We start from the raw sequence: 26,201 nt of genomic DNA on the forward strand, positions 1-26,201 counted from the left end.
TTTTACTTCAAGCCAAACCCTGAGGTGTTTTATCGTTATGTAAAGGTTATGATAAACATTTTATAATCACTCTTACATAGTTTTTATTATGAAAGTACATCATTCCATTTGAATCTCATAAAAATATCTACAGGATAGATTAGAACAATTCATTGTTCTAAATGAAGGAACTGAAACAAGAAAGTTTCAGTTATTAAAAAGTCAGAAATTATATGAAAACCAGTCTTATTACTGTAGAATTACTGCCACACTTGTGGAGGTAAACCTTGAGTGATCTAGAAAACCTCTCTTGTCTTTGTTTTCTCATCTTTAAAATAGGAATATTATTAAAATATTGTTTAGAATTGTAAAGATTAAGTGAGTTCACATCATTAAAGTACTTTGTAAAAGTTCTGGCATATAGCTAACAATGTATAAATGTTAAGTATTACATGTACTAAAAAATGGTGTAGGTTGGCACTCTGACATTTAGCAAGATCTAATTTTCTGTATTAGTCAGTGAGTATTGTCTAATATTTATTGTAAATGGAAATACAAGAAAAGCACTTGACTTCAGTTCAGTAGCTGAGCAACTCATTATTAACTCCTTGGGTAAAACCTTCAATGGTCCTCCAGTGCCCTTAGAATAAAATCTAAACTCCTTGAGCCTGAGTACAAAGTTCTCAGTGATTTGCTTCTGGCTCACCTCTCCTGCAGGAAGGCTCCTGTGGTGGGGAACTGATCTCAGTGTGGATGAATTCTCTGAGTTCAGTTAGAAACACTCAGTTTTTTCCTTTACCTGCATGGCTTAATCTTTCTGCCTAGGTCTATGTAGGCTTATTTTCCCAAGTTTATGGGCCTGTTTTTATACCAGATCTAGCTTATCACCCTGAGATGGAATTGTATTTTAAATTATCTTTACATTTTTGATCATTGATTTGCATAGAAATCCCTGTAAAAAGGAAACCTTAACCAGAGAAACAGTTCTTGCTTGAACCAAGAATTCACTGCTAAAAGAGATAGTATGATTTGCCAACCAAGGCAAGTTAATTCCAATGAAACTGGCAGTATAAAATCTTCTTTTCCATTTATCAAATGTGTCAATTTAAAGAAAGCATTGCCTGTCTGTAAACTCACTAAGAACCAGCTCCAAAATTTAATTCTCCATATGGAACATCAGTGAAGTATGTTATACTTTAGAAATTTATGCTTAATGAATGAATGGTATTAAGTAAATTCTCCAAGTGAATTTAAAGTCCCTACTTTTAACCATATTGCCTCATCTTGTAACTATATTGCTGGACCTGATACAGCTTCTTTCCTAAATCCATACTAATAGAGTTTAGAATTTCTGGTTTTATAAAGTCTCTTCTAAATGAGAAGTTGCCAGGTCAGAATTGTATGATTTGCCAACCAGGGCAAGTTAATATAAGAAATCTGTCAGTAGAATACTATTGTTTAGATTTATCAAAATCTTTTAGATTTAGCAAAAGTATCACTGAGGATAAAGTTCTACTGGAATTAGCACGTCCCCAGAAAACAATCAGTGATATCTTGTGCCCACTGTCTTTTTAAAATTTTAAATCAACTACTGGTTTTCCCCTCCACTTTCTTAAGATAAACTCTCACAGAATTTAACTTGAAACTTTATCAGCCAACATAAAAAACATTTTTCTACTTTAAGCATGACTTAATTTTACTTACAGAAAAAAAACTATAAAACATCTGTTTCTTAATGGTTTAAATTTCTTAGGAGTGGATAGATTTACTCTTTCATTTGTTCTAGATTTCCTGGATTATTTTCACTGTCACATACTTTATGAAGCACTTTAGATTTACAATGTGGTAGGAATTCTTTATATTGCAGGGAAAATAACAGAAAAAGTGTGCCATCCACCATGTGAATAGAATGGCATTAAAACAGATTTATATGGAAAAAAAAGTTTTTTCTTAAAGAATAGTTTTGTTTGTTTCTGGTTAGTGTGTTTAATTAACTCTCCCTTTGGGGAAAAAAGTTTCATTGAATGTAAAATAACAGTAAATATACGAACAGTATCAGTGGGCTAATTTTGGACTACTCAGCTATAAGAATTCTTCGACCTGAACCTTTCTCTGGATAGGAGGGGTGAAAATGATAACTGCCTGGAAGACTTATCACATAAGCAGTAATTCTCACAACTCTTTGAGATTGACACTGTTTTTCCAGTACATTGAGGGAAAATTGTATTTGTAAAAAGTTCAGGAAATTCTATTGAGTCACATGACACATAATGTGATGGGAATCAGATATGGTATGATGCTGGAGATCTTGGCTATATCCATTCTGCTAGAGATTACTTTCATCTAAATGTGCTTAGCATTATGATTTTTATTTTATTTATGCATATTATCTTTCAAGGAAGGAATCATGTTTAATAAAAATCATATGCTTCAAAAGAAAATCAACTAACATAAGAATTAGATGTGCAAGGAAACAAGGAAAATATCTATCATATATGCTGATGCAATTGAATAGAAAACTTTAGCATAAACTTTCAGTTTTATAACCCTCATTCCCTGCTAAATACCTGTCAATTCATCAGGAAACTGACTTTTTAAATTTGATTCTGGCATTTGAGTGAAGATGACTACAATAGTGTTTTGCTTGAGATAGCAAATGAATGATGTCATGAAAAAAATTCTTTATTTTAAAATATACAAAACTTATTTTCACCTGATGGGATCTTATATGTTGTGGAGAGCTTAGAATATACCATTATCAGTGGTTTTCAAACACCTTTTTTCCTCATGTAGCAGAAACTCTCAATGAGAAGTAGTAACTGTGGAAGCCCAATACCTAAAGTAGATAAGGAGAGAGTTTTTAGACTTTCCTGACTGTCTGTGCCTTCTGCTTCCTTCCCTTTACTAGCTTGTGGATTCTGAGACTTTTCTTTAGAACTTCAGGGGCCATTATGAGCTCAGTTTGAAAACCACACTGTGTTAAAATACAAAAGCAATGCTCTGTGGAAGATCAGTGTGATAGCATATTGACTTCTGGCTTTCTAAACATCTAGCTAAAAACAAATGATGATGTGCAGTATAGTTTACTTTCAACCAGTTTCCTAACCTAGAGGCACTTATCAGAACTAAACTAAAAACATTGTTAAATATATCATGTCTTGACCCTTCTAAACTTACTAAATCAAAATTTATTAAAACAATTTGTATGGAAATCTGTAATTTCAGAACCTGAGAATATGTAGTTTTAGAACATCAATAGACAATTCTGTTTTTTGTCTTTATTGAATAACCCTTGTTTAGATCAGAGGTACTAAAGATGGAAAATATATACAGGACTGGGGTCAGTCTACAATAATATCAATAAAAAGATAGAGGCTCCTACTACAATTTGATATCACCAAAACATTTCACCTGTGTCATAGGTAGATTCACCCTATGGAATTAAGGCATATCCTAGTTCTAATGTTGTCTAAGTCTAAGACTTACTTATGTGAGTATAAGAATCACTTGGGTGAGTGATTGGGAGAAACTTTCTCAAATGCAATCTCCTAGGCTCCACCTAATATCCTGAGATTGGAGATTTTAAAGGGAGCCACTATATTTACAATTTTAGAAAGTACTGCAGATAACTCAAATGTGGATGATAGAAGCACATTTAAATAAACAAACAAAAATCAAGATTTTGTGTTAAGTCAGCTTTGCATCACTCTAACAAATATCTGAATAGTCAACTTATGAAGAGTAAAGGTACATTTTGGCTCACAGCTTTGGAGACCACAGTTATGGCTGATTGACCTTGTTGCTTTGGGCCTGTGGTAAGGCAGTTGTAGCATGGTGGAGCAAACCAGTCACTTCATGGCAAGGAAATGAAAGAGAGCAAGTAAAAGGGGTTGGAGTCCCACTCTTACCTTCAAGGTTATGCCCCAATGCTTTAAGACTCCCACTTGGCCCCACCTCTAATGTTTCCACTACCTTCCCTTAGTGTCATGTTGGGTACTCGGGCTTTAATACTAGAACCTTTGAGAGACAAGTGTGTGTGTGTGTGTGTGTGTGTGTGTGTGTGGGTGTGTGTGTGTATAAAATAAAGCTTATATATGACTAATACTCAGCAAATGATGTATAAATATTTATTATTAATTTCTAAAAGGAGAACATGAAAATATTCTAAGGCTAAAGGTGATAAAGGTGATTCTCAGACTACACTATGTACAATAGAGAAATACAGGATGTTGGAGTTTATAAAAGCAAGTATCACTGTACAATAGAAAAAAAAACATTCTAAGTGTACTTTGAGATATAATCAATCATATAACCACTAATTTCAAAACTGATCCTCAAGGTATATGCTTTGATTAATATTTCCTTACATAGTTATACCCTAAGACAGTCTGGTTTGGGGGAGGGATATTGATGGATTATTTCATTGGTAATACAAATTTAAACAAGTAGTCGAGGGCCAAACATTGGGAAGATTGAGTAACCAGCAAAATACTTCCTGTTTTATTCACTGATGTGTCCTGGGGCTTAGAAAAATTCTTGATGCTTAAATAGACACTCAATAAATATTTGTTGAATGAATGAAACTTCATTGAAGGTGTTGTGTTCCATAGCACTTGAACAAAATTTCCTCAGTTGTTTATGTTGTATATTATATAGGATTATATTATGTTACATATAATAGAAAAACTACCCAAAAGTGACTTAAAAAGAGATTTAAAACATGTTTGAAAAAGACATTTGAGAATAGATGTATGCTGCCTTGTTCAGGAGCTTAATGATGTTAGGTCGAGAATCTTTGTGATTTTCTTGTTCTTGCTCTATTCTCATTGCCTATGGTTGCAAAAAAGCTGACGGATCTTTAAGTATCACATCTAATCCTGAACAAAAGAAGAAAGGAAAGAGAAGATGCAAGAACCAGGTCAGGTGTGTCATTTCTTTAGTTAATACAACAAAACTTTCCCAGAAACTGGCGAGCAGATTTTTGCTTCTATCTCATTAGACAGAACTATGTACAGGTCCACTAGATTTGATGGAGGGTAAAATAATAGAAACATGGTTATTATCATTTGCAAAGGTCAGTCGTGATTCATTGTGCATTGCCACTCCAACCACAAGTAAGATTCTGGTACCAAGGAAGGAGAATGGATGAGGATATCTCATAAGCACAAAACAGTATATACACACTATTAGATAAATGAGAGTATTTTTACTTTTATTATACTTTGTCACCTTTATTTTTTTCCTTTGTAACGTTTGTTAAGGGAAATAGCCAATTATTAAAGTATATTTTAACCAAAAATAGATCATAGACATTAGGTTCAGTAAGTAAAAGTGATTACTCCTACATTGTTCTCATATTGTGTTAAAATGCATGAGTCATTGTATTTTAATAGACTGATAATATTTTCATAAAAATATTTTCTCACTATCTTGAATTCTGGTAGCTTTTTTTGAGATGAATGATTAGACCTGTTAGTAAAGTGCTCATAAGAGTCCCTAAAATTATCTGACTCAATATTTATTGTACATTGTTACTGCTTATCTCTGTATTGCTTTATATTTTGAATAGTTTTCAATGACAAAATATTATCCAAAGAGCCCATGTACTATATTTTTCTATTTTAGGTAATAAAGAATTATTATGTAGGGTTTGCATCATAATTAAATTTTAACTAAACTGGAAGACTAACATAAAAAAACGACTAACATGAAAATAATAACTCAGAAAAAATTTGGGTTACTTTACATTTTATAAAAAGGGCCACTGAATCATCCAGTTGTTTCCTCATCTTTGGTAAATGCTATTACTTTAAAATACAGAAGATAAGTTTGTGGAAGCTTCTGTTTTAGTTCATATTCAGATCCAATAATCATTTATCCTACCCTCAAGGGGAAGCTAACTATTACCCAGATTGTTCTGAAGTTCAATATATTTCAATCAAGCATTACGGGTAATTAGGGACTGGGGTAAAGATTCATTTAAAACAAGGAATCAATTTTGCACACATTTTCCATTATATTTTAATAGCTTTTTGTTTGATATTTGACTTTTCAGGAGACAGTATGTTTGGACAAATAGATGCCCTACTTTGCCTCATTCATGTCCCTAGAGCATAAAGAATAGCAAAATCAAACAGTTAAGAAAAAGGAATTCATCATTACTTTCTTGTATACCTTTTTGCTTTCTGAAACTTGTACTTGCTGTTGAAAATGTGATAATAAATTGTGATTCCCCTGTGAAAAACTAATGTCTGTTCTGCTTAGATTCATATATCTGAGGATTTCCATCTTATATACAATATGATTACAGCATTATGGTAGATGTTAGCTTCTGTAACATACTATCTACAATTTACTAATTTAATAAAACTCATTGATAGAAGAGTTAATAGTTTCAAAGGAGTGAACCTTTGTATTCTGCAAGCTAGACATAAAAGTGTGATGTAGAAGCAAGTGTGATATAGAAGCAAGAGAAAGAGCTTTGGAGTCAGATTGACTTGGATTTAGATTCTAGCTAAGTGCTTATTAGTTCTGGGACCTTGGGCCATTGGCCTATTTAACTTTTCTCAACTTCAATTTTCTTATCTGTAAAATGAGAAACATAACATACTAAAGGATCATTGTTAGGATTAAGGGACATAATATTAAAGTACAGATACATATAATTTTATTAGTCTCAATCACTGATGTTACATATATGAGATTTGAGGACTTCAAAGTAAAATCAATTCCTCAAGGCCACAAGTTAACAAAGCCAATGTCACAGGACTAATGAGTAGTATCTGTGGCATAAATTATATTCCAAGTTAGTTGTGAATAAGCACATTTATTTCAAGTTTTGAGCAACTATAATATTTTATTGTCCAAAGGAATAGTGTCATCTAATGGCTATATATGTGGTGGTGTGAACTAAGCAAGTATGGAGTCAGAATCTTTTGTGATGAAGATTTTTTAAATCTTCTTATGTCATCTAATATTGACTTTTCTCTTTAGAATGAAAATAATTCGTAAGATTTGAAAAGTTAGGTTACTATACCTAATAAGGTAGGCCCTGAAAACCATATGCTATTGCTCTTTTCATGCGATGTGTCCTATGAATGTAGCAGATTGCTTATTGGTCATAATTTAACTCAATGGATTTCTCCATTTTCTTTACCTAAACACTTTGTACAGACTAAGGGGTGGATACTAACACTGTACTTTTTGTTGCCTTTGCCTTCTCCCTAGTTTATGGTTTTAGAGTGTATTCACGATTCAAAATTTTTAGTATTTTTTTTTTTTTTTTTTTTTAAGACAGGGTCTTGCTGAGTAGCTGAGTTGTTCAGGGCCTTGCTGAGTTGCTGAGGTTGACTTTGAACTCAAAATCCTCCTGCTTCAGCCTCCTGAGCTACTGGAATTATAGGTGTGTGCCACTGGACCTGGCTTGGTTGATTTTTTTTTTTTTTTTCATTATAGATGTATGATTCTTGTTATGACCATTCTACTGCTTAATTTTTGAAGAGCAGTAACTAAACCTTCTGTATGATGATATAAATATTTTGGAACAAAATAAAAAGATAGAGAAACGAACAGAGATAAAACTATTTTGAAACACACAATTGAAGGCACTGGGTGTTCTCAGTAGTAAACAATTAGGTGTAAAATTACAATCCAAAGGGTTAGAAAAATCTTCTCTTTTAGAAATCACTTGAAGATAAATAATCACTTCAAATAGCTCATTTGTGAATGTCATTGGAATTCTGTTAATAGAATTTTGAAGTTACCAAGACATGATGGAAAAAAAAGACTCTGGAATTAGAAAGATGAGTTTGTCTTCGAACTCTTGCCAACTTAGAAGTTATTTCCATTAGATTGACTTCATCTGCCCAGAACAGCTAGTCAGTTCTCCACTGGATTAAGCAAGAAAATTGATTTTTCCCATGTGATAGTAAGTCCTAGGAGAGGGGAGTTTCAAGTTTAGAAGGATTAGCAGCTCTGTGATATAATTTGGCACAAGATACTTCCCATCCCTTCGCTCTGCCAACCTTCATCAGCAGGCTTTACTTCCCCACTGATTCTCCTTGTTTTTTCTTGATGGTTGTATCAGTTCCAGGAAGTACATTCATATTTAGTAACTTCCAAAGCAATCAGTTATTCTTTAATAATGTTTTCTTCCCAAATTCTGTTGCAGAACTCCTTCACAACTCATTGGACAGTACTAGATTAATAGTGGTACCACGTAACTGGAAACTAGAGAACTTATTGTTGCTCAAATGTGGAAATAGAAGGGAAAATGATTGAAAGAAATGATAAGAAAATAGGTACCAATCTTGGAAGGACTTACATAAAAACAAAAAGACACAATTATAAGGTTTGAAGTAGGGGAATGATCATATTGGTGGCTTAGAAAGATCTTTCTGGATGCACTGTTTTGAATAAGTTGGTAGAGATCATGCCTCTCACAAACCACTTAGGAGATTTTTAAAATGAAAATTAATGGTAAGAAGTTGTCTGGACTGGTGATAGTGTAGAATGAAACAGAACAGGCAATTTAGAGAGTTATAGATAGGATATACTTAGAATCAGTGGAATTTTGTCAGTGATTCAATATGAGGATAAAGGTAATAGAAGACAAGGGTGACTAATTTCTGGATTGCACAACCAGTTTTATGGCATTGCATTCACCAAAGAAAGGAACATAGGAGAAGGAGTTTTTTTCTTATATAGGGAAGACACTTTTGAGATAGGCTGAATTTTGGATCACTGCATGCCATAAATTTGCTAATAAACAGTAGGAAGTTTTATAAATTGATAGGAATTTTAGAAGCAAGAAATGATGTATGGATTTTGGGGTTCATTAACATTTAGATTATAATAACTGAGACTTACGAGTTCATGGGCTCCTTCGAAGAGGTCCTTCCTTAGGGTTATAGGCTTATATCTTTGAAACCATCCACCCACCCAACCAACAAAAAACTAAATAGATTAGCCATTCTTCATCTTTAATAGTTTGTATGAACTTACAGTAAGAATTTTGTTCTTTCATAAAGGTCCTTTTTTGGGCTGGGGTTGTGGCTCAGTGGTAGTATGCTCACCTAGCATGTATGAGGCCCTGGGTTTGATCTTCAGCACCACATAAAAATAAAATAAAGGTATTGTGTCCATCTACAACAACAACAACAGCAACAATAAAAGCTCCTTTTTTATTTTGTCAAGTCCTAATCAAGAATCATTGTCATAGTGTAAGAAGTGGAAACAGTCTATAAAAATATTGATCAATACCAGAGTTTGAAGTGTTGGTTCAGGAGAGTAACTTCTTTTTTTTTTTTTTTTTTTAATACTGGGAATTGAACCCAGGGGCACTTAACCACTGAGCCACATCCCCAGCCCTTTTTATACTTTATTTAGATAGGGTCTCACTGAGTTGCTTAGGGCCTTGCTAAATTGCTTAGGCTGGCTTTAAACTCATAATCTTCCTGCCTCAGCCTCCCAATCCACTGGGATTAAGGTGGGCACCACTGTGCCCAGCAGGAAAAGTAGCTTCTAAAGGGAATGAGAGGAAAAGCAGAACATCACAGAAATATGGTGCATTGGAAATGAAAAGTGGGTATGTTTGTCCACATGGGTCATAGCCAAATGCTACCAAAAGATAAGGCAAATTTGGAGCTCAGAACTACATGATTATTGCCAGTGAACTTGGTAACAAGTGTTTGGGTAAAATAGTGGGAATTGTATAGGCAGATTGAAATGAGTTAGATAAGGAATGAGAGGGGTGTGAGGGAATAGATAGAGATGTGACATCTCATTTGATAATTTGATTTATAAACAAGCCAGAGAGGACCTTTGCTGGAAGGGAATATGAGACTTAATTTACATATACTTTAATTATAATATTTACAAATTATTTTATGGTTAATGTGCAAGAGAATAAATTTCTCAAATATAGGTTTGTCAGGTAATGTTAATGGCCACTTTGAGGCTACTGTTAATTTAGAATGGAAATAGTCTTTTTGATTATGCAGTGTTTCTCAAATAGTGGTTAGCAGCCAGAGTTTATGTACATAGTTTATGCATAATTAGGACTTAGTTTCTGGCCTTTGTATGGCCAGGGAGAGAGGAAGCTATAATAAATTGGTTTATGTACAAGTCCTAAGTGGGAAACTAGGCTACAGGAAATAATGAACAGGGCTCAATAACTGAACAAGGTCTCAGTTATTGCTTATACTTTCTTTCTCCTTGATCCCTCTACTGGGTCTCTGAACAGGACTGTAACCTGTTGGTATTCTTGCTGAACCTACTGTGAATTTGTTGATATGATTAGATAAAAGAACATATATAAGTTGCCTACTAGATTACCTGACATACAGTAGGCACACAATAAATTCTTTCTCCATATTCTTTCTTCCTTTTTCTGTAAAAGGCTATGCACATTGGTTGCAGAAAACGTGAAAGAAATGAATATGTGCCCATTTATTGTCCATGGAAATACAGTTGGTTATGGATTTCTATCTTCAAGTCAAGATACGCCAGAAGTCTACCTAACACCCTTAAATCTGTAGCAGAATTTTTACCAAATTTATAAACTTAGTTTTCCAATGAAAAACATTTGTCCTCTTTTTCAGCATTCATTTAGTCAACTGTTCTTTGTTCCCTGAAGCCATTGTCAAATTATAGAATTTAGTCTGGGAGCAACAACTCACATCTGTGCTAAATGGGACCACAGAGAGAGTATAGATAGCTATGTATCTGGGGTTTGTTTCCACAGATTAGTCAAATGTGTATTGTAATTGAATCCAGTAGATTTTCTGCTATTGTTTAATAAAAATCAATGAACCAGCTTCCATCAAAAGTCCGTTGTATGCAATGGGACTTTGATTCCATGTTTGCAGTGAAAGAGAATGCTATCTTATTTACTACTAATCCAGATCATTTTTTCCTAATATTTTCGTGGCAATCTAACTGTCCTTATGACTGTTAATGGGAAGATCTTAGAAAAAGGAAAAAAAAAAAGAAAGAAAGAAACAATGTAAGAATAAGCACATGCCTTCTGGCACCCTGCTGCCCCTACATACCCTCGAGGATCACACATTGTCTCTAGGCTAGAGCTCATCTTCTGATGGACAGTGATGTCATCAGATATTCTTGAAATGTCTTCTGACTCTAGAAGTGTGAGGACATTCATTCTAGTGTGTCTCTGTCCTGGGAAATCCAATATGTTTTCCTGCTCTTAGTGACTAATGTTAGCCAGATGTTTAAGAGAAAAGCAGTGTGATCCAAATGTTATGCAGCAAGTTATGAATGTTTGAGTTATCATCATGAAGATCCTATTTGTACCATTAACTGGAATTACGCTCTTTCCTAATCATTAGAATGTGTGAAGTTGAGTCCATTGTGCTCATCTGTCTGCTCCTTGTTTCCCTGAATACCATCAGAGACAGCTCCCAATCCTTTGCCTCTTCTGAAAGCAAATTCTTTAAAAGATTTTCTTGTCCAAGAAAGAATTGAAACTAATAGTATAATTGAAACTAATAGTAATAAAAAAAATACTTATAATTAGTAAGAATAAGTTTCTATTACAATTTATTATTTGTTTGGGTTCACAGTTAAAGGATTTTTACTGATTAACAGAAAGCATATATGAGATCTTTACTCCTATATATAAACTTCAGAAGTTTGCAATAGAGCACATATTCATTGACCCTTGTAGAGTTATTTCTGCTGGAGAATAAATCTTTTTAATTACTGATTAGAATACCAACCAATACACCCATCTTCATCTCATGATTATAAGATAGATAGCTAAGGGAAAATGACATTGAAGGCTGCCTCTCAGTTTAATCATGTGGCTCCATTTTGAAATATAAATAATAGAATAAAAACATTTTCTATAAAATTTCTGGTATCTAATTAATGTCTTCCAGAGTAACTGTGGTATCAAACATTTCCTCTAATTATATTCATTAGTGGCTTTGCCCGGACAAGTTTTAATTAAGTTGTACAATGAAGATCAATACTCATTGTGTATTCATTGCAATTTACAACAAGCATATATACTGTTCAGAACAATTTAATTACTGTAATTGTAGCACAGAAGACACTTAGTGATTGTACTCTATTACTGCCAATTCCCCATTTTAAATAAATTTGGTAATGCAATTTGAAAATAAGGTCCTGAAGATTCACATTTGAATATACTCTGTAAATTCTTCTTTTTTGTCATAATTGCATTTTTATCTTTTTTATGTTTTTATTTTTATTATGTAATTAGTGGAGGAAATGGAAGCATCAATGACATCAATGACAGACTGTTTTTCCTGTACATCATCATGAATGTTGAGAAGCATAAATATTGATAGATAAATAAGAACACCTGTAATAATTGCATGGTTTTGTGAAAAAGTAACATATAATTATATGGTTAAAATACTGTATTTTTATATCCCTAAATAAAACTAATATTATTTTATTACTTTTATTTCATTAAATAAAAATTGGTTTTAAACTTTTATTTCCTTAAAAATTTTGGGGTCTTAAGGAATATTTCCAATGTGGTACCTTTTGTTAATAAAGATCCTGCTAGTGTTGTACTATAAAAAGAAATGTGAAAGTATAGGTTTTTTTTAGCATCAATAGGTGTATACTGGGGCTTCTCAATTTTGACACTAGTTAAATTTGGGTCAAATAATTGTTTCCTGGTAAATTTGTTGTGTATTGCAGAATGTTTAGCTTCATGCCTGGGTTTTTCCCCTTAAATGCTTGTAGGGTAATACCCTGCCCCGACCCCCAGAGTTGTTATAGTCCTCTCCAGATGTTATCAAATATCAAGGTTGAGAAACATAGGTGTGTGCTGAATCAGCCACACCCTCTTGATCTGCCCACTGCCCAGATGATTCATAAGGCAAATAGCTGTTGAGCTCTTGGACTTCAAGGTAAAATCATGGGCATGTGTCAAACCTGGAGTTCTTTTAAGGAGATAATACAGTTCTTGTTTTTAGCATTAAGAATTCTAATAGGGTATTCAGTAGTAGTACTTAGCTCATAGTATGAAAGGGAGGATCAGTGATGCCCTTCCTGAAAAAGGTAATTCCTGAAATGCATCTTGAAGCAAAAATGAAAAGTTAGCAATTCAGAAAGGGAGAAGGTCATTTGAGACAGCTCAAGCATCTTGTTCAAAGCCCAGAGGTAAAATAAATAAATTTCCCCCACTAATTACATAATAAAAATAGAAACAAAAAGATAAAATTGCAATTATGACAAAAAAGAATTTACAGAGTATATTTATTGAGTAAATAAATATATTTATAAAATATTTAAATATATATTTAAGGAATATATAGCAAGTTATGAATATATATTTAAATTTATATATAAATTTTAGTTATTTTTGTCTGGGAAATATGAGGATCTGGTCCAGTTGTAAAGCATTTATTCTGCAGTATATGAACAAGATTATACTGTATTTATCTCAAGAAAGCATTTTGATAAAATCACAAGATTGCATATAATTCTATTGTAGTTATTTTTCATGTATTTTGTATCATATTCTTATGTTGATTTATTTCCCCATATGTGTTGAGCCAAAAGAAAAATTTAAAAATAACATGTAGATAAAAGTAAGTTAAGTGATGGCAATAAACGAATTTTGAAAAGACATTTGGAATTTTGTAATAGCAAATATTTCAAATCCACAAATTATTAAGAGATGTACAAGTAACGTAGTTTCACCCGGCTGGCCAGTTACAAATTCCTAGAATTCCTATGCACATCAATTTGCCACCACAGGATTAAGTTTGATTTGACTACTGTCAGAGTAACACCCTTAGTTTGCTGATTTGCTCTACTTTATTTAATCTACACTGATACACTGCTAGTCAATATTAAAGATGAATCAAATGAATCATTAAAATGAATAAACATAACAATTTAGGTTCTGCATTCCCCTGGTACTTAGTCATGTCTAGACACAGCCCTAGTGTCCCAGAAAAACTAAAATGAGGACAAGGACATTTATGTTTAATGTAGCCTATTCCCACAGAAAGCAGAAAAGCCAACAATAGAGCAAAAAGAAGAAAGTATGAATCTCACTGAAAAAATATATGAAGTGACCTGACTAACAGAATCTGCAGTTTCAGAGTAGTAGAATAATTTTGGTTGATTTGCTATTGTTTTTTATGATAATAACATGTTTTTTTTAAGGAATTAGTAATTTCACAAGTGATTTTATTGTTCCATGAAGGCAGTATGTTGTGATTACATCAAAGATGATACAAACATTATGTAGTTTGTATTTTCATAGTTGAAGAAATCAAAAGTAGTAATAAAAATAAACAAATATATTGAGCAGCAATAACAACCAAACACACACACACACACACATACACACACACACGAATTAGCATATTTTATGTGTTTTATAATTCTAAATTACTGATTTAATGTTACTAGTATTATGAACTTTTAATTTAGTTTATAAGATATTCACAAATATACTGCTTTGCTCACTAATTTGTGCTACTGTGAAATAAAATGATGGGTAATAAAATTAATTTGCATGTTAATTTTATAGCATGTGCAAAATTTCAATTTTAATTTTGACATGATATTCTCAGTCATAATGATTTTGTCTTATATTCTTTTATAAAGTATAACAACACATTTTCCAGTCTATCAACCATTTTTTTTTTTTTTTGTACTCCAGGCGTATATTTGCAGATGGAATTTTTTTTTTTTTTGAATCAATGATTTCAAATTTCTGGCCTTTGAATGTGGTTTATGAAACTTTAATAACCTCTGACCAGGAATAACCCATGTGGTTCCCTTTTGGAGTCATATGCCATGTTCATTCAAAGTGATTCAGTTGTACAGTGGACCAAGTGCATCTGTGTGAGTTAAATATAATAACTTAGGCAATGAACGATGACCCAAGTCCTAAAGCATTTGACTAGACTGTTCCATTTAAACTAGTGTGATTTCTCAGAGACAGTATTCAAGGACCATGTGTATATGTGTATATGTATATGTGTATATATCTGTGTATGTGAGTTTATGTGCATGTCTGCGTATATATTCACCCATGACTTCCTTTATAATGATGATATTAGAGTGCCACTCTGGAATTCCTAAATATCTTAGGCATTCCAGATATAGAAGATATGAGTGTTCCAAATGAAGCAGTCACATCTAAGTAGACGATATCTTTAGGAATGCAGTATGTTCTTAACTATAGCAACAACCCCAAGAACTGCTACAGTTTTCTTGTCTTGTTTAAGGGTGTGTAGATTTATTTCTTAATTAAACTTGCAATTTGGATTACAGATTTCGGTTAATATCACAAACAATGTTACAAGCTTGGGAATAGTTTATTGCTGTATAATGTAAATTATTTGTTAATTGCTTCATAAACACTTTCCGGAAGAGAATAAAGTGTATTTAGCTGCAATTTTATGGCTGTGGCTTAATCCCCAAACGTTGCGCCTTTAACTGAGCTACATGGTCCTATAGTTTTTGTTGGCATTTCTTTCATTTTTTCTTTTTCTTATCATTTGATCTTCTTTACTCTTATTGGGCAGAAAAAATTCTAGGGTAATGGTGTCTTTTTACATTTTTGTTGTAATTGTTCTCTGTTTATTGAAAATCAGTTGCTCTCTTGTATTTCAATAACATATTCTACAAACTGTACCTCTTGGATCATCACAGTGAAAGCTTAATCTAATTTGTTACTCAAACAATATGTACTTTTTTTTCCCCTTGTTCTTTTCTTTTTTCGATTGGTGCATTATAGATGCACATAATGGTGGGATTTTTTTACATATTCATACACGCACGCAATATAACAATATACTTTGGCCAATATCACTCCCCACCACTTCTCCTCTTCCTCCCAACTTCACCCCTTGGTGCCTTTGCTCTACTTATCTCACTTTGAATTCTTTTCCTTTTTCCTCTCAAGCTTCTGCATATGAGAGAAGACATACAGCTCTTGACCTTCTGAATTGGACTTATTCCTTAACATAATGGTCTCTAGTTCCATCCATTTTCCTGCAAATGACTTAATTTCCTTTTTCTTTATGACTGAATAAAACTCCATTATGTATATATACCACATTATCTTTATCCATTCATGTATTGATGGTCATCTAGGCTGGTTCCATAGTCTGGCTATTGTTAATTGTGCTGCTATAATTTTGGGTATGCATATATCATGATACTCACATTATCAAAATAGAGAGACATTATTATATATTTCACTCATCTTTTTGTTATTTCTCTTTCAGTGAATTTATTGGATTCACGCACTGTTATGGGGGACCTGGGATGGATTGCTTTTCCAAAAAATGGGGTAAGATCTTATTAAATTTTCCCAAAAACTTAAACTAAATGCAGAAGCATCATGTTAAATCACAGGGGATTGAAAGTTCACTGAATGTGTTCATTAAGAGAGAAGGGTATTTTGAGAGGGGATCAATAGAGAAAGGCTTTCAATGAATGAATATCAAATATATTATTTTCCTCTCTCAGTGCTTTTCTCCATAAAATATACGGTTTGTTCAAGCATGCAGGAATTTTTCAGATTGAAGCAACCAACAAATTTTTATAATTAATTTATATATAAAAGGGAGTACTTAATTTTCTGCTGATTTGTCATTGTAATGGTTATATTTTATAGAAAATAAAATTTGATATGTCTATAGCCAGTGTTAATTCAAAACTGGGAAAACTTTTTTTATTTACAGAATTATGGAATGAAAATTTTATAGGAAATTCATTTAAATTCCACTGAGGTTAAAATATTTTTCAGATTATCAGCTTGGTCAGCATTCAAAGGTTGTTTTCCAATTTAGAATTTTTCTCCACTGAAAACTGCTTAGAAAAGATGGTTTCATTGGAAGATTATTATAGTTAACAATGTTTTTTTATTTTATTGATGCATATTACAAATAAATCTGTTGGGTAAAAGAAATTAGATGTCTTTTTTTTAAACAATAATCTCAAAGTATTTTTTCTTGGTATGTAAATTCTTTGTAATTCTTTAAATAATCAGAGAGTGTATGTTAGATCTGACAGATTTACCCTGTAGAACTGGGATAATACAAAATTTTAATTGGAAAATGAAATTTTCTTCTTCCTTTTTTGGTGCACATAACATATAGAATAGTGGATATCAGTAGGACATATTTGTACATGCATATAACATTTTTAATACTAACAATCTTTCTGCATAGATTATGTTAAGTACTTCATTATATTCTGCTTAATTAAATACAAATCCACATTATCAGGTAGAAAATTAAAATATAAGAAAAATATTATGATATGAAATCATCATACTATGCTAAAATATTATCTGTTTCATGAATATTATGTTATAAAAATTTAAACTGAGAATTTTGTATTAACTAATAACTAAATATTTTAATATTTTCTAATTCGCTAGCTAAAGCTACAATCTATCAAACTCTGTTATCACAAAGACAAATAATGTTTTCAGTCCTACATTTAAAGAAAAAAATATTTAAACAATTTGAACATTCAAAACTTTTAATAAAATATATATGCAATCAGTTTGGAAAGTTTTACACTAAAATTATTTTATATGATGTGGAAAGTTAATTTTAATTTAAGTTAGGGAATATATCTACTCTCTTAATATCAATACCAAGCATCCAAACTGTTTACTTTTGTTTGGCAAATTACTAAGAAAATCAGGTATACTAATCAGTTCTAAGGTACATTTATCAGTATTAAGAAAATTTTATGGAAGTAAAACAAGTAGTATTAATTGTTTTAACTTATAATTATATGTTAACATCTAATCTGTCTGCTTTCTTTTATTTCACTAATCTGGAATTTCTTTTCCCTTATTAAAAATTGTGGTTGTGTGCTGGGGATGTTAGTTCATGCTAGGCATTTGCCTAGCATGTGCAGGATCTTGTGTTCAATCTGTAGTACTGCAACAACAAATTTATGGTTGCATTTAGAGTTGTGATATAAAAAATTACTAGACGGGTGTAGTGGCACATGCCTGTAATCCCAGTGGCTCCAGAGACTGAGTCAGGAGGATTGTGAGTTTAAAGCCAGTCTCAGCAAAAGCGAGGTACTAAGCAATTCAGTGAGACCCTGACTCTAAACAAAATATAAAATAGGTTGGGGATGTGGCTCAGTGGTTGAGTGCCCCTGAGTTCAATCCCTGGTACCCCCGCTACCCCCCATAAAAAGTTAATACTAGTAGAGTGTTAAGATATAAGAACTTCAAAGTACAACTGAAGAAAAAATGTGTGATCCGGATATAGTCAGTGTCAACTTAATGGTCTATATTACCTTAAGGCGCTTCCTTCTTTAACTTTCTTGTGGTCTTCCCTCTTTCTTTATTCCCTCTTTTGAGTTTTTTTCTTTTTTTCCCTTATCATCATCCCTATAGAAATAGATGGTTGGCTAACACCGAACTATAAGTACCTAAACATGTATTTTTGTACTCCATCTTTTTATATATTAAAAATGTTTTATTGAATATGTATTTTAAGTGCTTTCTCTGAGAAGCTGGCTGACAGGTTGAAATTAAATTTTTAGGTTCTGAGAAAATATGAGATATTGTCTTGTAATTTAGTTTTCTGTTTTTTTCATGTTTCCACTGAGAAGTTACTCACAGTAGCTTTGACAGAGTTGTACATGTGAAAGTTTAGGTATGCTGGTGTGGTTACCCTTGGAACTAGGAATTTGTGGGGATATTATGTAATTTTGTAAATGATCTGTTTGTAAAAAATAAAATCCCTCTGTATAAGGGCTCAGTTCTTTCTAAACCTTCCAACAACTATGTGTTTTGTTTTTGTTTCTTATAATTGTTGGAATAGTGCAGTTTTTGTTTTTCAGTCTTTTAAACAATATTTATGTTTATCAAGATGTTGTAACTTTTTATGCATGATATTTCCTTTGACATAGCTATATCTGATGTTAATAGTGAAGAAAGACAAGTTAATTTAGAAGAGTTGAATGAATGTGCATTTTTCAAACTGTGAGGAAGATGTGTGGTATCTACACATTGTATTTTTTAAAATATCATTCAAATGTGAGGTAATGGAAATTTATTATATTTTAAAGAAAAATGAGTGTTTGCAGTATATACAATTATTACAAGGAATATATAAACTTTCAACATATTTTGAGTAGCTTGTTTTTAGTGTGATTAGATAAGCAACATAATATTAGATGAATGATATGAACAAAAATTGTGGAGTAAGGGTTTCCAAGCTCTTCCTTGGCAAAAGTCATGAGAAAATTGAAAAACAGACTCTGGCAAAGATGAGGACACTTATTGGTCTAAAGTTTTGATTTGTTTGTTTGTTTGTTTTGTTTGTTTTGTTTTGAATATCTGCCAACTATTAACTGGCAATTAAATTACACAATAACTTTGATGGCTACTCATGGTAAAGAATATAGGGGTTACAGAATTAGTTTAGTAATGTCATTAAATAGACAAACAAAAATGAACCCTGGAATATGGGGGGAATACAATTTGCAGAATTGATACATTGTAGTATTCTATATGCCTAGTTTTTAGTACAAAACCGTGGAGACATGCAAAGAGATAAGAGAATGTGACCAATACATATAATAAAATCCATCAATAAAATTATATTGAGGATTCCAGATGTTTGACATACTAGATAAAGGCTTTAATTGGCAATTTAAAATATGTTCAAAGAACTAAAATAAAATGTGTCCAAAGAATTGAAGAAAATATATCATTGATGTCTTATCTAATTCAACTTGTCAGTAAAGATATAGAAAATACTTAAAAAAACTAGAGAGTTGAAACATATCAAAACCGAAATGAAAAATATATTATAGAGGCTTACCAGCAGATTACAGGGGCAGAAGGACCAGTAAACTTAAAGCTGGAACCATTGAGATCCAGGAGAATGAAATTAAGAGACTTGGAGGAACAGCAGAGATAAAATGGGAATTTCAGAAAAAGAGAGGTCAAAATTATCTGAATAAATATTTGGAGAATTAATGTACATAAATTTCCCAAATTTGATAAAACATCAACACGCATATTTAGGAGACTCAATAAACACAAGTAGAAGAAACTCAAACAGATCTACCACTATGTAAAGGTTAACTGGGGTCCAGCTATAAGGGTTAAGGGGAGAGCATAAAGAGGCAAGCACAGAGGATGGTGAATAGTAAGAAGTGGCTTCCCTGGGAAAGCCAGTCCAGTTTATTATCTATTCCAGGGTCATATCAAGTTATCTAGGTTACATAGTACAGTTAGCTTTGCACATGTGCAGATCACATAACTTGCTTGCTTCTCAGAGACCACTACTACCAAAGGTTATTATAATAAGATCAGATCTCCAGGCCTCAAGGACAGCAGTTGCAGAACATCTCTAAGGTATTCAAACAGAGCACTTCTTGTCCTGAGGAGTTTGCTCTACTCAAAGGACTTTTTCTCCTCTGTACCTTGACTAACCTGAAATCCTTACACCACTAAATCATCATTAAACTGTATAAAGTCAAAGAGAAAGAATCTTAAAAGCAGCAAGAGGGAAGCATATTAAATAAATCCTTAACATACTATTAACAGTTGATTTTTCTTTACAAATAGTGGGGTCCAGAGGGTGGTGGAATGACATTCAAAATGCTAACAAGCTGTCAAAGCAAAAATTCTACATCCAGCAAAATTGTCCCTCAAAAATGAGGAGGGACTCACCTTCTCAAATAAATAAAATCTGCAAGAGTATAAATTATCAAAAATAAATACTTTTTTCCTACTGGAAATAGAATTTTAGAAATAGATTATTCTCTTATGGAACCCAACCATTTCTCTGAGAGAACGGTATCTTAATTTATCTTCAAAATTTTTTTCTTTAATCCTCTTTACTTCATTTCAGAGAGAAAATTATCTTATAAATGATATATTTTCCCTTAGGTTTGATGAATGCATTTAAGTAATAGTTGATTTTAGAAATAGTTTACTTATAATTTTATGATTTGATCAGTGTGATCATGCATCATTTAATGATGGATATACAATTTGAGAGAGGTGTCATTTTGTGATTTCGTTATTGTACTAACATCACAGCATGTACTTATACAAACTAAATTGGCTATGATGTCACTGGGCAATGTAATGTTATGGGGCCACCATCATATATCTGATCCATCTTTAATTGCAACCTGGTTATGGGGCACATAACTGTATTTCAGTAAAAGCAACACAGTGCTCCTATTTGATTTATGCTTTTTAGACAAACTTTAGCAATCATTTCATCTCAAATTCAACTAGTATCAATTTCATGTTAACATAGTTTTAAAGAAATAAAGTATAATTTTTTTTCAATAGGTAACCTTTAATGTTAGCTTCATGTAAGATATTATGTCAATTCTATAATTCATATAAAATTGACCAAGACAAGGGTCTGATATAACTTAATCTTATTGATTTATTCATTCAAGAAATATTTACTCTAAACTAAGCAATGGAGTCTATTCTAGAGACACTGTTAATTATCTTTTTATGTTTTAATGTAAAGCTTATTTAGGTTTATATTACTCAATGATTTTTTTTTCTTTAAATAGCATTCCTTGTCTAAGCTGAACCAATTTTTTTCCTAATTAGTTATACATGACAGTAGAATGCATTTTGACACATCATACATAAATGCAATATAACTTCTCTTTCTTCTAGTTCTACATGATGTAGAGTTACACTGGTCGTGTAATCATAAAATGCATATAGGGTAATAAATGTCCGATTCATTCTACTATCCTTCCTACCCTTATACCCTCCCTCCTCCTTCTATTCCCCTCTGTCTAATCCAAAGTACTTCTATTCTTCCCTAGCCACCCCCCTACCTTATTGGCAATTAACATCCGCATATCAGGGAAAACATTCTGTTCCCAATAATGGGGATATGGTCTGGCGCGCACGCGCGCGCACACACACACACACACACACACACACGTTCAATTAGTGTTGTGGGAATTTAAAACTATACAAAATAAAGAAATGAATATGTAAATATTTGATTGAAGGTACTATACTTTCTTCACTTTTTTCAGATTATTCTCCTGAATGTCAGTCCTTAGGGATTGTGTTAATTACTTTTTCATTGCTGTGACCAAAATACATGACTTTAAAAACTTGGAAGAAGAAAAGTTTATTTTGAACTCATTGTTTCAGAGGTTCAGCCAATAGTCTGCAAACTCCATTGCTGTGGGGCAGAACATCACAACAGAAAGGCATGGTGGAGGAAAATGGCTCAGCTTATGGAATCCAGGAAGCAGAGAAGGGGAAAGGAGATGCAGAAAATGTGAACCTTTCCAGGGAATACCCCAAATGAACCACCTTTTCCAACTGTACCCTACCTGCCTATAGTTTCCACACAGTCAAACTACAATGAATTAATTGATTATGCTACAGCTCTCAAAATCTAATAATTTCACCTCTGAATATTCCTGTATTAATATAGTGTCATAACACTCTTCTCCTGGACCCCAAAAGATCCTGTTCATTTCACAATGTAAAATGCATTTAGTCTATTCCCATGAGTCCCCAGTCTTAACAGTTCAAGCACTGCCCAAAAGTCCAAATTCAAAATCTCCATGGAGACTCAAGGCAAAGTCAAAAGCAACTTACCTAAAGCTAATATACATTCTGATTCCAAAAGGAAGGAATAGGTGTATAGAAAGAATGGACAGGACCAAGACTAGACTGAAAACCAGTTAGGCACATATTTTCTGCGTCTCTACGTCTGCCATCTGGAGCATATGGTGGGTGGCAAGATGTGATCTCCAAAGGACTTTGGCAGCCCTATACCTTTGACCTTGCTGATTGTAGTCCATCGACCTTTAGATTGATTTTGTTCTCACACAGCACCTCTCTTAGCATATGTTCGTATTACTGACATCTTTTTATCACAGGGGTTTCTATTACAGCTTTAGGTTCATGTTCACAGCTTCTCACATCACTCTTTCACAGATAGTATGCAGGAATGCTGATTCTGCTACACTTTGCCTGGCCTTTCATGCTTTTGAAATCTCGGTGGAATCCTCCCCACACCTCTAAATTCAGCATCTTGCATTCCTATAAAACCAGCGCCATGTGGATGATGCCAAGGTCTGTCAACAAACTGAGCATTAATTATGCCACATGGGAACACAGCTGCAGTGGCCTGAGTACCTGAGCAGCTGAGCATGGTAATACAACCTCAGAGGCCCCCTGTGCAAGTGGGGTGCTCCCATGGTCATTGTTTTTGGGGAGTACCAAGTATTGAACTCAGGGGCACTCAACCACTAAACCACAACCCCAGCCCTATTTTGTATTTTATTTAGAGACAGGGTCTCACTGAGTTGCTAGCACCTCATTTTTACTGAGGCTGGCTTTGAACTTGTGATCCTCCTGCCTAAGACCCCGGAGCTGCTGGGATTACAGGTACCATAGTCTTTTAAATGAGTTTTCACTTCTATACTTTGATCCTGCTATAGATGTGTTCTTGTTGATTTCTGAGAAGCCCTCAAGGCGTATTTCCTTTTGTCTCTAGGCAAAGTACTTAACAGATTATTGGCCATAATCTCTTCCACAACCACACCTTCATTGGCCCTAGTTTCCACTCACTTTTCTGGCCAAACTGTTAAGTTTTAAAAATCTTCCTTCTTCAATTTGTGGTTCTGAGTCTCACAATAAACCTGGCTAAATTCTGCCTGCAATATTCATGCCATAGTCTGAATGCTGTGCTGTCTTGAAATTTTCTCCTCCAGATTAATTAGTCCATCACCTTTAAATGTAGACTTGCTGAAAGTTCCAGAACATGGGCAAAATGTGGTCAACTTTGTGAGAATGGCCTCTGCTCTAATCCCCAGTAGAGCCCTTGTTCTCCTCTGAAACTTCATGAGCACAGGTTGCATTTTCTGCATTGTTCTTGGCATTTGGGTCTTCTGAGCTCCCACAAGAATTGCCTATTAATCTTTTTACATTCTAAGGCTTCTCCAGCCTTCATCTAAACTTTTCCAAACTTCTCTTGCAAACCAGTTCCAAAATGGTCTGAACCACATTTGTTTGTTTGTTGTTTGTTTGTTGCAGCAAAGACTCCTCACTTCTTGATACCAATTTCTGTTTTACTCAGCTTTTGGTTACTGTGATAAAAATACCTGACCAGAACAACTTGGAGAAGGAAAAGTTTATTTTGGCTCACAGTTTCAGAGATTCAGACCATGGTTGGCCAACTCCATTGCTGTGAGCCTGAGATGAGGCAGGACATCGTGACAGAGGGAAGCTTCTCAGTTCATGGCAGCCTGGAAGTACTGAGAGAGAGGGAAAGGGGCTTCAGGGAAGATGCACCCTTCCAGTGCATACTCCTAGTGATCCATCTCTAGCCATACCTTACCTGCATACAGTTACCACCCTGTCACTCGATTGACACTAGAATGAACTCATTGGGTTACAACTCTCATAACCTAATAATTTCATCTCTGAACAATCCTGCATTAAAACAGGGACTTTTGGAGACACCTTATATCCAAATCATTACAGGGATGAATATTTTCATTTCTGCAGACTGATTAAAAAGAACACTTCTCCAAGTCTGGGTCTAAGGATTAGGCAAAGATGTAAAGGAAACACTGCCATTATTTATTATTTCCTCATAGTCATGCACATGTACATACACGTGTTAGAAACAGTCATTTCACATTAGTACTTTGTGTTCATCCTCTTTTTTTATATTATAAGCTTCTTGGCTTCTTATAGCTATTTTATATTTACCATTCTACTGTTTTTCTAAACTTGGCTTAGTTCCTGGCTTGTAGTAGAACTTCAATAAATATTTATTGCAAGGAAAACTTTTTTTTTTTAATTTATAAAATGGAGCATAAATTACTAAGGTATAGTTTTACAATAAAGACTAAACAAGTGTGATGCAGGAAAGAAATTGGCACAGTTTTGGCAGCCAATAAATGCTATTTTCTGTTTGTTTGTTTTGTTTTGTTTTGTGTTTCTGTTCTTTTCATACCAAGAGTCCCACCAGTCCATTATTTATTTAGTTTGTTAATTTGTTTTTGCATATACATATACATTTATGAATTCATTGTCAGTGCCTAAAGATTGGAGACTTTCATATAGAATCTGAATTTGCAGTTTCTCTGTTTATTCAGATGTTTCAGAAAACTATATCAAAAAGCTTTCCATGGCCTCAATGGTCCTAAGTGGAGTGAAGACTACAGTTTAAAGAAATTAATTAACATTTAATCCTAACAAGGGCAATGCACAAAGAGGTAATTAACATTCTTTTTGTAGATGAGGAAAATGAGGCTAGTAAGGGTGAGTAATTTACCCAAGATTCTGCACTTGGTAAGACTGAATCTGGTTTAATCCCAGATTTCTCAGGATACTGGTTATTTGAAACCGAAAATGAGCTACTGTAAACAAGTAAGGTCTTTAGAGACATGAGAAGATTTTGTAGAGTAGTTCATACAAAAGAGGAATTGGTGCTGGAGAAGAAAGTCACCTCAGAGAAAATTTTAAATGGCCCAGAGCAGATGGCATTCATTCTTTTCAAATTCATTATAACTTTATGGGATTTTCTGAATCTCAGCTTTCCTTTCTCTTAAGCAGGGAGAGTGGCTACTATGTCATATATCTCATAGTGTTATTTTTAGGACAGAATAAGATAATGTATTTAATGTGTCTTGTAATCCCTAAAACATTCAATAAATAGAAAGGCTGATGTCTTATTGTAAAAAGAAAAACAAGCAAAACACATACTGACATCAGTATAATAGTTAATTTTAATTCTAAATTTCACTGCTTATTTGAGTAATTATTTTTTTCTTCCAGGTCCCAACTTTTAAAAAAAAAATTTATGTTGGGATTCACAAAGTTTTTCAGTCTTAACCAACTAGAACACAGTTCAGCAATAAAAGTGAGTTTATTATTAGATTCTAGTGATGGGGCTACATGATAAGGAGGCCTTGAGATTCATTTTTTATTATATTTTCACCACATTTTATTTTAAAGTATTTGTAAACTTCAAGGTTATTTTATTTTTAAGTTAATAGGCTTTTTTTTTTTTTAATGTGCAGAAAAGTCAACAGAAGACATAAGGAATTCCTGTATACCACCTCAGCTTCCTCCCTACTCTGTTTTTACTACTAATATATTACTTTCATGGAGTACATTTGTTACAAATGATGAGCCAGTATTGATACTTAAATATTAAGTAACTTACATAGTTTACATGAAGTTC

General features: G+C 33.2%; 1 protein-coding gene across 7 annotated transcripts in view; it reads left to right on the forward strand.

Annotated features, from left to right (window-relative positions):
- The window catches only part of Epha5 (EPH receptor A5), a 345,949-nt gene that overhangs the window by 12,230 nt on the left and 307,518 nt on the right, over positions 1 to 26,201 (forward strand). For all 7 annotated transcript variants that reach the window (XM_047566737.1, XM_047566736.1, XM_047566738.1 and 4 more), the window contains exon 2: positions 16,233 to 16,297. In XM_047566737.1, coding sequence (XP_047422693.1) covers positions 16,233 to 16,297 — 65 coding nt within the window. The remainder of the gene's footprint in view (positions 1 to 16,232; positions 16,298 to 26,201) is intronic.

This window comes from Sciurus carolinensis, chromosome 10 (assembly GCF_902686445.1).
Source record: "Sciurus carolinensis chromosome 10, mSciCar1.2, whole genome shotgun sequence".
Classification (NCBI taxonomy): Eukaryota; Metazoa; Chordata; class Mammalia; order Rodentia; family Sciuridae; genus Sciurus; species Sciurus carolinensis.